Genomic DNA, 14,611 nt, shown 5'->3' with positions numbered 1-14,611 from the left:
TGTGCTCCTGGAGCTAATGTGGGGAAGGATAGGCATCTTTGAGGTACTCCTGATGTCATATGAGTCCAGTGATGGTGTGTTGTGATGAGAACTCAATGGGTCTTGCCATGAAGGTACTCCAAAGTCTGAGATTGTATCACAAAAATGCAACAACAGTGTTTTGGGGTCAGCTGTTATGAATGCCTTGCTGGTATGAATGAGCACTGCTGTTACAATTTTGCTGTCATCCAAGACTGGCGGACTCTAATCAAAGCAATTGTAGATAAATTGATGTCAACTGAAAGAATTGGATCGTATGTGCATTTAAGTATTGTTGTGTTGTATTTGTGTAGTGTTGTGATATAATGTGGGTAAAAGAAACTGGAGTGTGAATTATACATTGACAGTCGGGGCGAAAGGGAACCCAGTACAGTGCAGGCTCATGCTTCAGTGAACTGAAGTGTTACTGTACTCACAGTATCTCGCATGTGTAAATAAAACTGTCAAATAATTGTAGCGGAGTAGAAAGTACAATATTTCCCTGTGAAATGTAATGGAGTAGAAATGTAAAGTAGCATAAAAACCTATGTACAATACTTAGAGTAAATGTACTTCATTTACTCTAATTGCTATTGCTATTAGAATTACTTATCGTTCAGCACTGTTCAATTACCCAACAGGTAAAACTCCTGTGCTCCACTGTTATAAAAGCAATATCAAAAAGGTATAAGACTTATCATAGCCACACAAAAGACTGTTAAAATGAAATAATAAACTCCATATTGATGCCAAAGGTACACACCAACTAATCCTCCGTTGTCTCTCTGCTCATGACTGAGCACCAGTGTTTGCTAAAATGATATCATATATGACATTTTATATTGGTAATGAAATGCTGAACCATGTGTTCATCTGTAGATACTTGACACAGTCTAATGCAGCCACACAGGAGCAGAGACTTCACTACAGGAGCCACTGATGGGAGTGAGGCAGGCAGACGAGACATTTAGAAATGGTGTGGTTTAGGGGTGTCTGAAATCATATTACAAGATTTGTCCAGGCATGAAAATTAGATATATTGTAATATTTACATTTACAAGTAAGAAGGATATATAAATGTTCCAATCCCCCCCGAACTGTTGTTTCTACCACTTTTGGGGGGCACAGTTCTTAATAAGGGGTCAGACCCCCCATTCCCACTGTAATTTGAACCCTGGTCTGAACTGGTATTTGCTGATTTGCCCCTGGAACTTCATGAACACCACACTTGAAATGAAAACACACACTTGAAAACACACTTCATGAAAACCGTCACCATTGAACTATTACATTTTAGAGTTGCCCTGTGTAGTTTCCTTCTAAACAAAGTTCCATTTATGTTCACTGTTACTAAACAACATGCACTGTATGTATCCTTGAGGCATATTAAACAAGTTGAATACATGGAATATGCACTCAATACATCACCTGCATTACCTTAACTCATTATCACCATCCAAAGATAAGTGGAATAGTGAGAACATTGTTACAAATATGTAACATGTCACCCACATGCCTGTGGGTGGCCATGTACATCCTTGTGTGTGTGTGTGTGTGTGTGTGTGTGTGTGTGTGTGTGTGTGTGTGTGTGTGTGTGTGTGTGTGTGTGTGTGTGTGTGTGAGTGTGTGTGTGTGTGTGAGCACGAAATACAAACAAAACAGGGACCCACTCATCAAAACATTGCTCTACTGCACTTGTTCAGGGCAGCCTAAATTTAATGTAAGTCCCAATCATCTCAAATTAGACACCTACATATTTTTCTGCTCAGTGTTTCGGTAACTGGCATTTGCAAATAACATTCATCAGATTCTTTATATAAACAGAGTGTGTCAAAAAGTGTTCAGGAATTTAGTTGATACTTTAGTTTCTTTAGATCTTTCCACAGGAAGGGTAATTAGAGGAATTTTCCATTCTTTTTTATTCTTGTTAGGACCAGTAATAGTTTATTGGTGTGCATGTAAATATATGAATTCCAAGCAATGCTTAGGACTTACTGGTAATTGTTAGAAGCATATTCACAGTGGCTAAAACTAATGAGCACCACAGCTATTTCCATTTTGTGCCACAATTTTAAAATCCTCTCTAAGTCCTTTGGGAAGTTAAGGACACTGTCTTTGCTTTTATGTTTCACAACTGGACACTTTATTCATGAATGACAAGAAGTTGGTAACGATGCAGAATGTGGCCCCAGCCCTCAATGAAAAACACATTTCTTCCAGCCTGCGTATATGCAGATAGACAAACACCAAATAAAACCCACAACCAAAGTAAACCGAGTAAGGAGACTATCCTTCGTGGGAACAAGAGAACTCGTGGCCTGTGTGGTCGTAATAACGAAGCAGCCATTTCAACAGCTGCCTTTTCCTGTGGTTCTTTAATAATGTTGCTTTATATATTTTATGAATTTATTTGATTCTGGAGGGAACGGAGCCAAAGGAGACTGTAGAGTTTAATTTGATGTGCTAGACCAAGTTACTGTGTGCATGCATGTATACAGTATGTGTGTAAGTGAGTGCATGTGTATTTCTAGTATGATTCATGTGTGGTGAACAAAACCAGCTGTTTCTATTGAACAGTGGCCAAGAACTCCATGCACCAGGGGGAAATAGACGGTGTAAGAGACCAAGGAGTACAGAGTTACCTAACATCGCCTGACCATCCACCGACCACTGCGCCGTGCTTTCCACTGAGGTGACTCTTGGTCAGATCTGCTCTCACAACAATGGAATAACCATTTATGACTTCCAGGGAATCATCAGGAACTGCCTACAGAATTAACAAGTAATGCATCTGGCGACCAAGTCACCCTGAATAAAACTGATTAATATCATATTCAAGGATGACAAAAAAGTGTTTTTTTGACATTGTTAGTATACTGTTCATTACTTAATACATTTGTTGTTTTGTAGTGATGTATGTGTAATATGCCACTAAAATTTATTACAGGATAATTAAAGTTTGTTTTTTTTTCTTATTGGGTTCTTCAAGCACAAAACAGTGAGCAATATGGTACAATTTGGCTCTGATTTCACTTAATTACTCATCTACAGGAGGTTGTTATTAATACAAATTACAGGTTGTTATTTGTATTAATGTTATTTTAAATTAATTATATGTCAAGTAGAGGAAAAGAAAGATACAGCATCTTCTCAGTTTACGTTTTGCTGTAATGTTAAAGAAATGACAGAAATATTCTCTTCAACACTGATAAAAAAGTTCCTAAATATCCTTGTTTCTGATGATGATGTGGACATGTCAGTTCATCACAATAATGTGAAAATACTATTTCTGTACACAGTGTACAGGGCTAATCATGGGCAGTCCAACTCTTAACGCCTATGGCAAACTTACAGCTTGAGCAATCAGGCTGTGATTACAAGTATGATTAAAAAAACACACACTAATAATGAGTGCATAATTATTATTTTGAGTAAATGGATGTCTATGAGGAGGCTGTTTCAGGAATCTTTTTCCTCTCTCTTCTTCTGTTTTTGAGTCCTTCTCCTTCTGCCTTTAGCCAAACCATTTACAATTTTCCAATTTTGCAAGAATTTGCATAATGAAACAGGATCCAAACTAGTAAAACAGAAGTTTTGTCTCATCTGATGCAACATATTTGTTGTCGCTATGGCAACACCCTGCTCTTTTTTGACTTTTGCAAGGATCAGAGATAAATTTCTTCAATCATTCTTGAAATTTGGGACACAGCTAGGACTTTAGAAATAGCGTGCATCATGTAGACTGTTTATAACGTGCCAACTCCTGCTACAACAAAATCCAATCAGTTTCCTGTCAAGATTACGCAGATGACACTCATCTTTACATATCTGTATAATATGTGTCTACTGCCTGATTAAATGCACTGCCAAATCAAAAGAGGGTGGCAAAAAGGAAAGACTGAAAGTTAGAGCTCGTCTTGACTCTGCCACTGAATCATAATGGATTGAAACAGCTGTCAGAATTCATGAATTGTTAGTCCATGCCTTTATATATAGAATACTTATAATGACCTTTTCGGTCAGACAGCTGCAGCTTAGGCTACTGAACGCTGCTCCAGTCCCAACAAGTGGGCTCCCTTTGGGCTGAAATACATCTTGAATCTTCTGCTCCAGCATCAACACACAGGACCTCACAAATTGGCATTGGTCTGCTTAATCCAAACTTGGTGAAGCTGCTTTTAGCTTCACATATATGGAACTTGATGATGATGGGACATACCTCAACTTTTTAAAGCAATGCCAAAAAAAAAGCATCTGTTCGCCAGATTGTGCTCTCATTTGTTTAGCCTGTCATAATATTGTCAAAGTGTTTTACTCTTTTACAGTTACAGTGAAGCACCTTTTGACATTCTGTGCCGTGCTGCTGTGATGTAGTCAACACATATACACAATTATTTAATTTTTCACATGTCACAGTGTCTCATAGCGCCCCCCAGTGCCGGAATTTCCCTCCAGCTCATGTTGAGAAACTTAATTTGGAAATGTGTGTTTTGACTTTCAAAATATCCGCAGCATGAGCTTTGAGGCAATTATGGGATTATTATTTATCATTATAATTGTTGTTATTATTATCATTATTATTTTTGTTGTTGTTGTCATTATTGTTGTTGTTATTACAAGGGTATAAGTCATCCCACCGATGGGCAGTGAGGCTGTATACTCAGTGGAAGTATCCTTCTTTAGAGGCAGGAATGTAAATCCAGAGGGATTAGTGAGAACACACGGAGCTGTAAACCCTTCAGTAGCTCTCCAAGGGGTCTCAGCCTCAGTGCGTAAAGTTGGGACGGGGCTCCGGACGCACGGCGCAGCACTCACTATCCCACAGGCTCCATGTGTGTCATCTCTGCGGGATACTTGACAAGGATTTCTGATATTTTGATAGCACTACCCTCGCGGGTCACTGACAGATGAAAACAGTGGCGTTGTGTTGACGTGAAGGCGTTTTTCCTTGAACAGATCATCTGTCCCGGAGCGCAGAGGGGACATGGGTCAGCTTTATGGTGCGACTCTTTTACCATTTGGCGCTATCTGTGTTGTTTTCCTGTGGGAATCTGCTGCCAGCTCCATCAGGACGACGCTTTCAGTGGACACCTCGAGGTAAGTCTCACGGACCTGATCCTAAAAATATCTTTACCTTCTGTGAACCTCATCCATACGTTTAATGAGGGGTGAGGATTTTAATCATGACGAAAAGTAAACGTTTCAGACACATCATTATTTTTTATGTTTTTTTTAACTTGAGCCAAATCTTTTGATTGTAGTTTTTGATCTACAGTGTGAGAGTAAAGCTCTGTAAACTTCATGGAAACATCCACTCCACTCACATTAACATTTCATTTACTCAAAACAAGGACTTCTGTGTCAGATGAGTGCACAGTGCCAAATCTATAATAGAGTTTAGCCTCTGTTTTATTGGTTGCTGCTGTTTTTTTTTTTTTTCGACTTACTGTGAGAGCATTCTGTCAAAGAGCAGACCCTCAGATGAACCGCTGTAGCGCGTCTAATCTAATGTGATTTGCAAGGAAATGCAAAAGGCAACGGGGAACTCCAAATGGTTGGAATCGGTCGCGGTGCAGAGAGCCAAATGTTGCGTGTGCTCAGACATAACATGACAGATGCTATTAACGTGCCCGGGGAGCCTAGGTCCTGAGGTGAAGAGAGGATGTGGGGAGCACGTGAACTCAGAAGGAAGAGACCACTGAGGAGCAAACTGCTGAGCAGCAGGTTAAACCTCAGATAATAAACCAACAGTAGGCTAATGTTTTATTTTACTTTCAGATTTATGTTTTACATGTTCAGTGTAAACTCATTGGTTTCAGTTACAACGGGATGGAAACATCCACATACTGGGATTGATGGCCTCAGTTAAATAAATGCATAGTTAAAACCTTTAAGAGTCTGTACTGTTTGGTGGAAACAGTGTAGAGTGTGTATGACTGCACTGTAACACAATATACACACACATTCATTTCTTGCTTCATGATTTGGAGCTAGATCAATAAATCAGCCAGGCCATACATGGCCAGATAACACATTACAGAAATGCCAAATATATGTTTGAGGTCATACAGTAACCACTGCATAGTTTGTCCATCAGTAAGCACTGGCATGTTTTCAACGGTAACATGTTTATTATCAGTATATCTTTATCACGATTCTTTGATAATCAAACTTTAAAGAATCTTTGTCAAAAATGTTGGTTTTGCAACTAATGGTTATTTTCATTATCGATTATTTTCCTGAGAATCAATTAATTAATTAATTAATTTTTGTCCCATAAAACGTCAATTATTTTTCACTAATTGATTAATTGATTAATCATTTCAGCTATAATGTATAAATTAGATTTTTTTTCATCCCTTGGAAAAAAAAAAAAAAAAAAATCCTGTGTATCAGGCAGGCTCGATGTATAATGTCTTATGTGTATAACAATGTGTGAAAATAGGGACATTTTAGGTCAAAGTACTGTTGAGGTTTAACTCACCAGTCTTTAACTAACCAGTCAGCTATGGTGGAACTGGTGGATTAGGGGTTAAGGCATCGACCATGAAGATCTCCTGTTCATGTCCAGCCCTGGACCTTTGTTGGATGTCATTCCCCGTCTCTCTCTACCTCTCTTTCATGAGCATGTAGCAGTGTATAAAGTTTCCATGTGTCTTTGTTTTCTCAGAGCGGAGTGTCCAGATAGTAAGATCCTGACAGTGGAGTATCCCTGTGTCAGAGCAGGAGGGAAGAACAGCACTTGTTTCAGGTAAGACACCAGGTCTCCTTGGCTCTAATAAGCCTGAACTACTGAGTGAAAGATCAGCAAGTTACTCTACATTATACATTCATATTTTGGTATTGAGCTGACTGTGTTTCCCTGCTGCGGATACTTGTAGGGAGATCTTAACTTGAAACTTTCTGGGGTTATGGAACGGTTTCTGTAACCGCTAAACCACCCTGCCATGTCGTTTCCACAACTCCACGCTGTATATCTCTCTTTTGGAAACTTTATATATCCACTTGAGAGAGAAAAATAATAATTTCCTGAAGACTATCACTCATAGAACGAAGATGCAGTTGGTAAAAGTGTCGTAATTTGTCAACCCGAAGCAGCTACTCTTTTTTTTCTCCTTACCTTGTCTTCCTCACTCTTTTTAATAACCATCATTTATTCTAACCTCATTTTGAAGTTTGTTAGTCACTTTTCCTTTAACAAAGCTGTTATTACTTTCGGTGTACAGCAGTTTCCATCTGCACTGAGCTGAATTCCACCAGCCTGGCTCTGTGACAGTAAAACAGAACTTGAACTTGAACTTTCTCAGCTTGGGTCCAGAGCTAAAACATTTAGGGAAGGCATCCCCCTCAGGGAGTTAGGCCTGCATTATAACCTAAAAAGTAGAAGTAGTCTGACAGGAGAGGATGTGATTATTTTTATTGCACTGTATCCATTCAGAGGATGACAGAGAGAACAGACTTCTTATAGTGATTACTAGCGATACATTTGGTTAAACTATGGACTCATGAATGTTTTTGTAATTTAAATAAAGACAAATACAGACAAGACACACACATGTAAAAAGGTATAGGGGGCAGTATTTGAAAGGTATGACATATTACTTGAAGAAATTGGCTCCTTTCCTGCTCATCTTTCTCTTATTACATGCCGTCTCGAGGGGTATAATATATGATACTGTGCATTGATATCATATCGTATGAGCATCTTGAAACATGGGTTAAAAGAAATACATGAATCCAATGCAGACATCACGGCAGGTTGTAAGACTTTCAGCTCGTGATACATCACGTACAACAGGAGAGAACCAATGTAAATCGCTCACTTTGACGTTAACATAACTCTCTTCTGCAGCCAAACTTTGGCTTGGATTTGGTTGTTGGCGTAAGAAGATCCTTTAATAAATGAGGCACCGGGTCTGGTGTGAGGCCAGACCATCTGATCTGTTTACTGTCAAGGTTAGACTGTAACAGGCTCTGCGTCTCGTTTAATTTCTGGCTCCGCAAGAGATGTGTGGTGCTGGAGGAGGTGGATTAGACGAGGTTGTATTTTCCTTTCCATGTTTCTCAGGGCGGTTCAGCACAGACCTGGATCAAATAGATTTTCGCAAATAACTTCAGGGGCAACCAGATTGATCCATTGTGTCTGTGCATAGATATTACTTTCATGTTTCAGCGGGAGCAGCATGTGGGTCCACACAATGCTGATGAGGAGGCCATCACATCTTTTCATTTGTTTGGACTGACAGAAAGTTGAAGTTGTAGTTTGTCTAGATGGATGTGTGCGCCTCATCCACTGCCTGCATTCACACACAGTGAATATGGTGGTCGTAGTTAATGATGTGGTTCTTGGATTTAGAAATAACATTTAGTTACAAGTAGTAAAGCTAGATGATGTTTGTATTTCTTGAACTTTTTATCTATTGATTAATGGTTTTGGAGAGGAGATTTGAAAAACCTCCATCATCCAAACTCCTTAGATACCAAGTTTTGTTTTTACTCCATCCCACATGCACCGCAATGCATCTGGAGAAATCTAAAGCTTGCAAAGGACCTTGTGTTGCTAACCTAAAACTGGACAATTAAAGTTTTTAAACTGTATTTGACCCTCGCCTGGTCAGTCTAACAGTCCAATCTGTACCCGCAGCTCTGCCATGTCCAGACAGACTGAACATTTTCCAATAATTTCTGGTTTTCTTCTCTTTATTTCTTCACCTGGCACTACGTTCTCGTATTCAAATAATCTGGGAAAAAGTCATATTCCTACAGTTTTGATTGAAGATGACATGTGAACCATTTGGAAAAATTTACACCCTCCCAAAGAAAGTGGACTTAGTTGCTATCAAAACAGTGAAGCAAATTATGGCACTTAGGGTACTTACATTATGTAGCAACTTGAGTGAGATTTTATGAAAGGGATCCTTTGATGCTTAAGACAAGTGTAACAGTCATATTTAAGAAATATTGAGAGATTTCTTAGGATGATGTCCAAATAGAAACTACCATTATTTAATGAACACAGATTTCGCCAACCTGTTCTCCCCACACTTCTCTCAGTTGGTTCCTATCACCATCGCCGATCTTCTCGGTCTCCCTCGTCGTCTTCTTCTGCTCGGCTCAGGGTGTGTTGCTGTGGATAAGAGTGTTTGCTAAATACATAAAATGTAAATGTAATGTCTCAGAGGGTTTTGTGGTGTCGTGCAGATGTAAACCCTTGCTGATCTCACCATCCAAACAAAGAGCGGACCGGCCGCAGGTCTCCTCCCCCTCCGCTGTGGTTTTCACAGCGATGAGGGTGAATCAGCTCAATTTCTACATTTCTATTGTTCTGCCTATTTCGTGTTCTTATTCTGTCTTCGCTGGAGGTCAGATTTCAGTCAGTGCCAAGCCAAATATACATGGTTTGTACCCAGAGTCTGCCTTGATGTGAGTGTGTGTGAGCTCGCCTTGTTTATGTACAAGTCTGTATGAAGTGTCTCTGTATTGTCTGTGCTGGCAGTGAGAGAGAGAAGTTAATTTTCTGCTCCTTTCTGAACCCTTTCTCTCTAAACACTCTCAGCTGTGGAGTCCAACTGCAACAGGACTGATGGGCTCCACTGAACTATTAACCATCCTTTCACTCGATTGGCATGTTGTTTTCGTTTAAATACCCTGCAAGGCTCGTTACAGCAGTAGATAACACCAATAACATCCTGCTGCAGTGTGTGAGCTCGGGCTGTTGCTTTGATAAAGTGCAGGATGATGATACATGCCACGGAGAAACGGTTGATCTTTGTTCTCACACTTGATGCTTCTTTTGTTGTCACTGTGATCCAACTATCAGTGGCATCATTATCATCTTGTTTCCCATCATATCCTAGATGTTAACAAGCAGTGATCATCTTCTCACAGAGGGACAGGGTATCCTGATGATTCTTGCTCGTACAGTGAGGAACTTTATCACTATTTCCAGTTGCGCATTTAAGGTGAGAGAAACTGAAATGAGAAATGGCTTGAGCTGAAAGAGTAGAATTTACACCGGACCGAACGAAACGCCCACCTCACAGTTAAGCATTCAACTGCAGCACCTCCTCTTACTCTGCAGGGGAGCCCACTGACGATGCTGGTTTCCTGATGGAGTCACTGAACTGCGGCACTCACTGAGATTAGCAGTGTGTTCGGTGTTCAGTGCCACCATGTTTGAGTTTTTAATAATTCACACACCTACACTAAACAGATTGTGACAACTATGTTTGAGTAGGTGTGGGATGTCCTGAGGGAAAAACACTCACACTCTGTAAGATCACAAGAGTTTGTCATACTGAGCAAACAATAAAAAAATCCACTCTTTAAAAATCTTGGGGAAAAAAAAGATGTATATATTTTGCTGGAAATCTATATTATGGTCTGTAACATAAATGCAGAAACAATGTTGAACTTTCATAAGAATTTAATGTGAAGCAGCAGCAGCAGCAGTAGGATGTTGAGTTTGCTTTAGCAGTAACTTAATACAACTCTGACACAATGTGACGAGAGTTAACACTGAGCAGTGAGGCTGTTATCTGTAAGATAAAACTGCACTGGATTACAGACTCAATCCCTCATTCTTAGGGAGGCAAACTGAATCCAGTGCCATGACGGTGGGGTCCGCCTCAACCAATAAAAACTACCGTGTAGGTTATTGATGAATGTAAATACATAGAACTGGAAATATATAATCAAAAACGGGGTTTGCCTTCATTAAAATGATTAAAGGATTATGACTATAAGTGGGAGGACTAAGTGAGGGAAAGAGAGCAATTGGGATCATGTGTCCGGCTTCTTCCCATCATCCTCCCGTTTCATTTCTCGACCTCACTCTCTTCCACAAACACAAGTGCTGAGCATGGCGTTGGATGAAAACAGTGAAACTCCGGCTGAGAGAGAAAGGGGAATGCTTACAATCAGTGTTTCTGGACTTTGCCTGCAGGAATATCTCAGTGCTGAGTCACGCACACTTTGGTCATTTTGGCTGAATTTTTGCCTCAGAAGCATCTTAGTGGGGGTCTCTGATATCATTACACTGTTGGCTCCTTCCATGCATTTTTGCTGTTTAATTTGTCTGAAAAACGTCCACAGAGATATTCGTTCACTGGCTGTCCTCACAGACTGCACACAAATACAGACCGACTGCATCATTACCATTTGCCATCAGTAGACATGGACACTCCATTGATGGAAGATTTGAAATTCACTAACTCTTTCCAGTACGTTCTGCATCCTGATGCTAACAACTGTTACTAAGACATACTGCAAGCTTTAATAATGTGAGGTTTAGTGTAAGTCAGCCTTTGATTTTTAACCACAACCGCTTACAATCCTGACTCATGCTACCTGGGCAGGGTTTGCCTCTGTGGACGTGGGAATGTTTGCTGACTTCTGATCAGAAGGCAGGAAGGCTTCTCTACACCTGGCATTCACATGCGTCTCACATGTGGATTGTGTTCATAACAGATATATTGTAGCAGCATCAGTTTCCCCTTTGCTTTGCCAAAGTGCAGTTTGGATGAGGGTTCTCTTGTGATTTTCATCCATTAAATCAATACACATGTATCTGGAAATATATTTTAGTAAAGTAAACATCCATCCAAGCTGCTTTTATCAACAATAGCAGTATGTTTCCAGAGATGACAGTGCCTGTCTGTCGATTGGCAACGGTTCAGACTGAAATATCTCAAAAACATATTTGATTGATCAACATAAAATTTGGTATTTACTGTAATTCATAGATCCCAGAGGACTAATCCCATTGATTCTGGCGATCCCCCTTTTGGTGAACCAGTTGCCAGCAGGTCAAAGCTTTCACTTATCCAGTAAAACTATTCTCATCATCCACCGGAAGGAATGGCACAAAACAAAAAACTGGCACAGAACTTGTGGTTCTCTGACCACAAAAACTAATCAGGTTGACATTTGTGGTTTTGAGTGGGATGAACTATTGGATGCATTGCCATGAAATTTTCTACACACATTCATGTGACCCTCAGGAGGAATTGTCGTAACTCTGGTAGTCCCTTAATATTTCCTCTAGCGCCACCTTCAGGTCAGATTTCATTTTTTTGCATGCTATTGGTTTATAGACCAATGACATGCCCATCGGCTTTGTGTTTAGTGCTAATTAGCAAATGTTACACAGTATTTGCTAAGCTAATGGTGGACATTGTGTCTGCTTAACATTAGACTCATTGTGAACATGTTAACCAGCTGACTGAGGCTTTTAGCTAAAAGCATCACTGTGCCTCTGTACAACCTCACAAAGCTGCCAGCATGGCTGTAGACCCTGTGCTTCTTCTCTGGATATGGATAAAAGATTATTTCTATCTATGTAGCTGCTGTGTGTGGTGTATATGCTCATTCAAACCCAGAAGGTATTAACACAAAATTAACTAATCACCACACCATTTGTGAGATTTTGCTATAACTTTAGCTTTAACTAAAATCAACTCAAGTGGTCCTCAAAGGCTAAATCTGCCTCTTTACGCTGCCCACCAAGCACAGGAAACAGATATTTGCAATTTTTAAAATGTTATTGGGGAAAAAAATGACATAATAAAGAAAATGTGATTTACATAACAATAACATCATGGGAATCTGAAGCATATTAACTCTAATTCAAACTTCTTGTTTTGTGTGTGAAAGGCCCAGAAATATGGAGCCACAACTCTTTAAAGACCACATAAGTTTCAGTTTTGTACTTGGTCGCTTTCAGTCTGTGAACATTGTTGTTGGCTTCACTCAGACAATTAAAATCTTTGCTGGTTTGAGTTGTTGAACTGCAGGGTTGGGATTTGCTTATTTCCCTTAGTGAACCGCATTGTGGGTCTTTTTTGGGTTGAATTAGTGCTTTGGACTTTGCTTTGTGTTTTATGCAATCTGTAAGACAGCCTCAAGGGGGTTACTGAAGGTTAGCAATTTGTTTGCTGATCTCTACAAATCAGTTGTTCCCTTTCTTTCTTATACAATGACAGCGCATGTAATCATATTCTGTCTTGGGCATGAAGGTCTGTCACAAAATGTCTGCAGAGTGGATACCAGTGGTTTTGACGGTCATGCCACAGTGTATGTTTATAGCATAATTTGAGTGTTTGTTTAGTTTTTTTTTTTTTTGGTCAGACAGGATGAGGTGAAAATGTAAAAGACCTTGTTAACATGTATGGAAAATTATCTTTAGGCGAAGAGTCCTTCACAAGCACCAAGTCCAAGTACAACCCCCCCACCCAAAGTTACCCTGTGTGTCACCCAGAAACATTTAAAGTCTTCATTACTGAGACCCGACTGAGACCGACTCAGCTCCGGGCCTGGACTCCATCTCCATCTCCACTCTACAGCTTCCTTCTTTCTGGTAGAGCTGAGCCTGTGTGATTTGCTCCAGAGAGACAGAAGCCAGGCCTCTGTCTAGTAGCTTGAGTATTAATGCAGGGGTTGAGGCCAGGTCAAATGTAATAAACAACAAGTTTCATGCATGTTAAGTGTTGTTTTGAAGTGCACATAATTACCAAGTTTTGACAGCTCTGTGCTACCCAGATGAGGTCAGCGAGGTTAGTGTTGAGAAACTGATCCTGTCCTTGTACTTGTCAACAGTGATCATGTCATTTTGGGGCAAAAAGAAATAAGAATGACAGGAAACACTTTAGTCAGTCTTGATTTGACCTGAGCCGCAGCAGCCACCACTTGTGTCCTATTAATTCCACCTCAAGGGGACGTGGTGCCCTGGGACGGGGTAGGATGAAACCACAGGGGGATCATCTCTGGTGTGATGGCCCCTCTGAGAGATGAGGATGATTAGACCTTCAGCAGTTAACACTCTAAAATAACACTGGGCTGGGAGACTCTGAGGGTCACAGAGTCACAGGGTGAATGACACTCTGGCTTCAAACTCTTACATGCTGGATGACTGACTGATTGACTGGCTGGGATGATTGATTAACTAACTGACAGTTGCTAGCTGGGATCCAAGTGTGTATGTGATGAGTGTGTGCGAAAGTGCACGTGAACTTTGCTCCTTGACACCTTTAGTGCAGATAAAGTAGCGGTATCTCAGAGTCTTAAAGCTCCCTCTCATCTCCTTTGTTTCCTCCTGGATTTATGGCATTAGACTTGGCTCTCACCTCAACTCTGGATCCTATGTGGTCTCTGCACATACTTTCAAAGCTGCTAACCTTCCCCCACACACTCACACACATGCACACACACATCCTTACACACTCAGTCAAGCCCCAACATCACAAAATTAGTCAGTGTGAAAGGAGGGAAAACTGGCCAACTGAGAGCTTGTTCAGGAAAAGGAGCAAAAACACAAATTAGATACTAAATAAACACTTTGGTAATGAGTTATCTAGAAAACACAGACATGACTGAGGCAAACAAGACACATACACAATAAAAACAATAGATAAAGAGATGAAAGCCAGAGATATATCATCCCAGTAAATGAGGAAAAAAACAATGTGGTAAGCTGCCGCATGGGGCTCACCCACAAACACCATGTTTGTTATTCATGCATTCACCCAACTAATTGGTAATTGACCCGACTAAGAGTACATATAACAGTTGTTTTAGTGATTCAGAAACAGTCAAT

At 40.2% G+C, this 14,611-nt stretch overlaps 1 protein-coding gene across 1 annotated transcript in view; it reads left to right on the top strand.

Annotated features, from left to right (window-relative positions):
* Nucleotides 1–4,739: 4,739 nt before the first annotated feature.
* The window catches only part of LOC130174504 (collagen and calcium-binding EGF domain-containing protein 1-like), a 34,854-nt gene continuing 24,982 nt past the window's right edge, over nucleotides 4,740–14,611 (top strand). The window contains exons 1-2 of the mRNA XM_056384395.1: nucleotides 4,740–5,115; nucleotides 6,689–6,769. Of these exons, the coding sequence (XP_056240370.1) occupies nucleotides 5,003–5,115; nucleotides 6,689–6,769 (194 nt within the window). The 5' untranslated portion in view covers nucleotides 4,740–5,002. The remainder of the gene's footprint in view (nucleotides 5,116–6,688; nucleotides 6,770–14,611) is intronic.

Source organism: Seriola aureovittata, chromosome 1 (assembly GCF_021018895.1).
Source record: "Seriola aureovittata isolate HTS-2021-v1 ecotype China chromosome 1, ASM2101889v1, whole genome shotgun sequence".
NCBI lineage: Eukaryota > Metazoa > Chordata > Actinopteri > Carangiformes > Carangidae > Seriola > Seriola aureovittata.
This window is presented reverse-complemented; position numbering and strand designations above follow the sequence as displayed.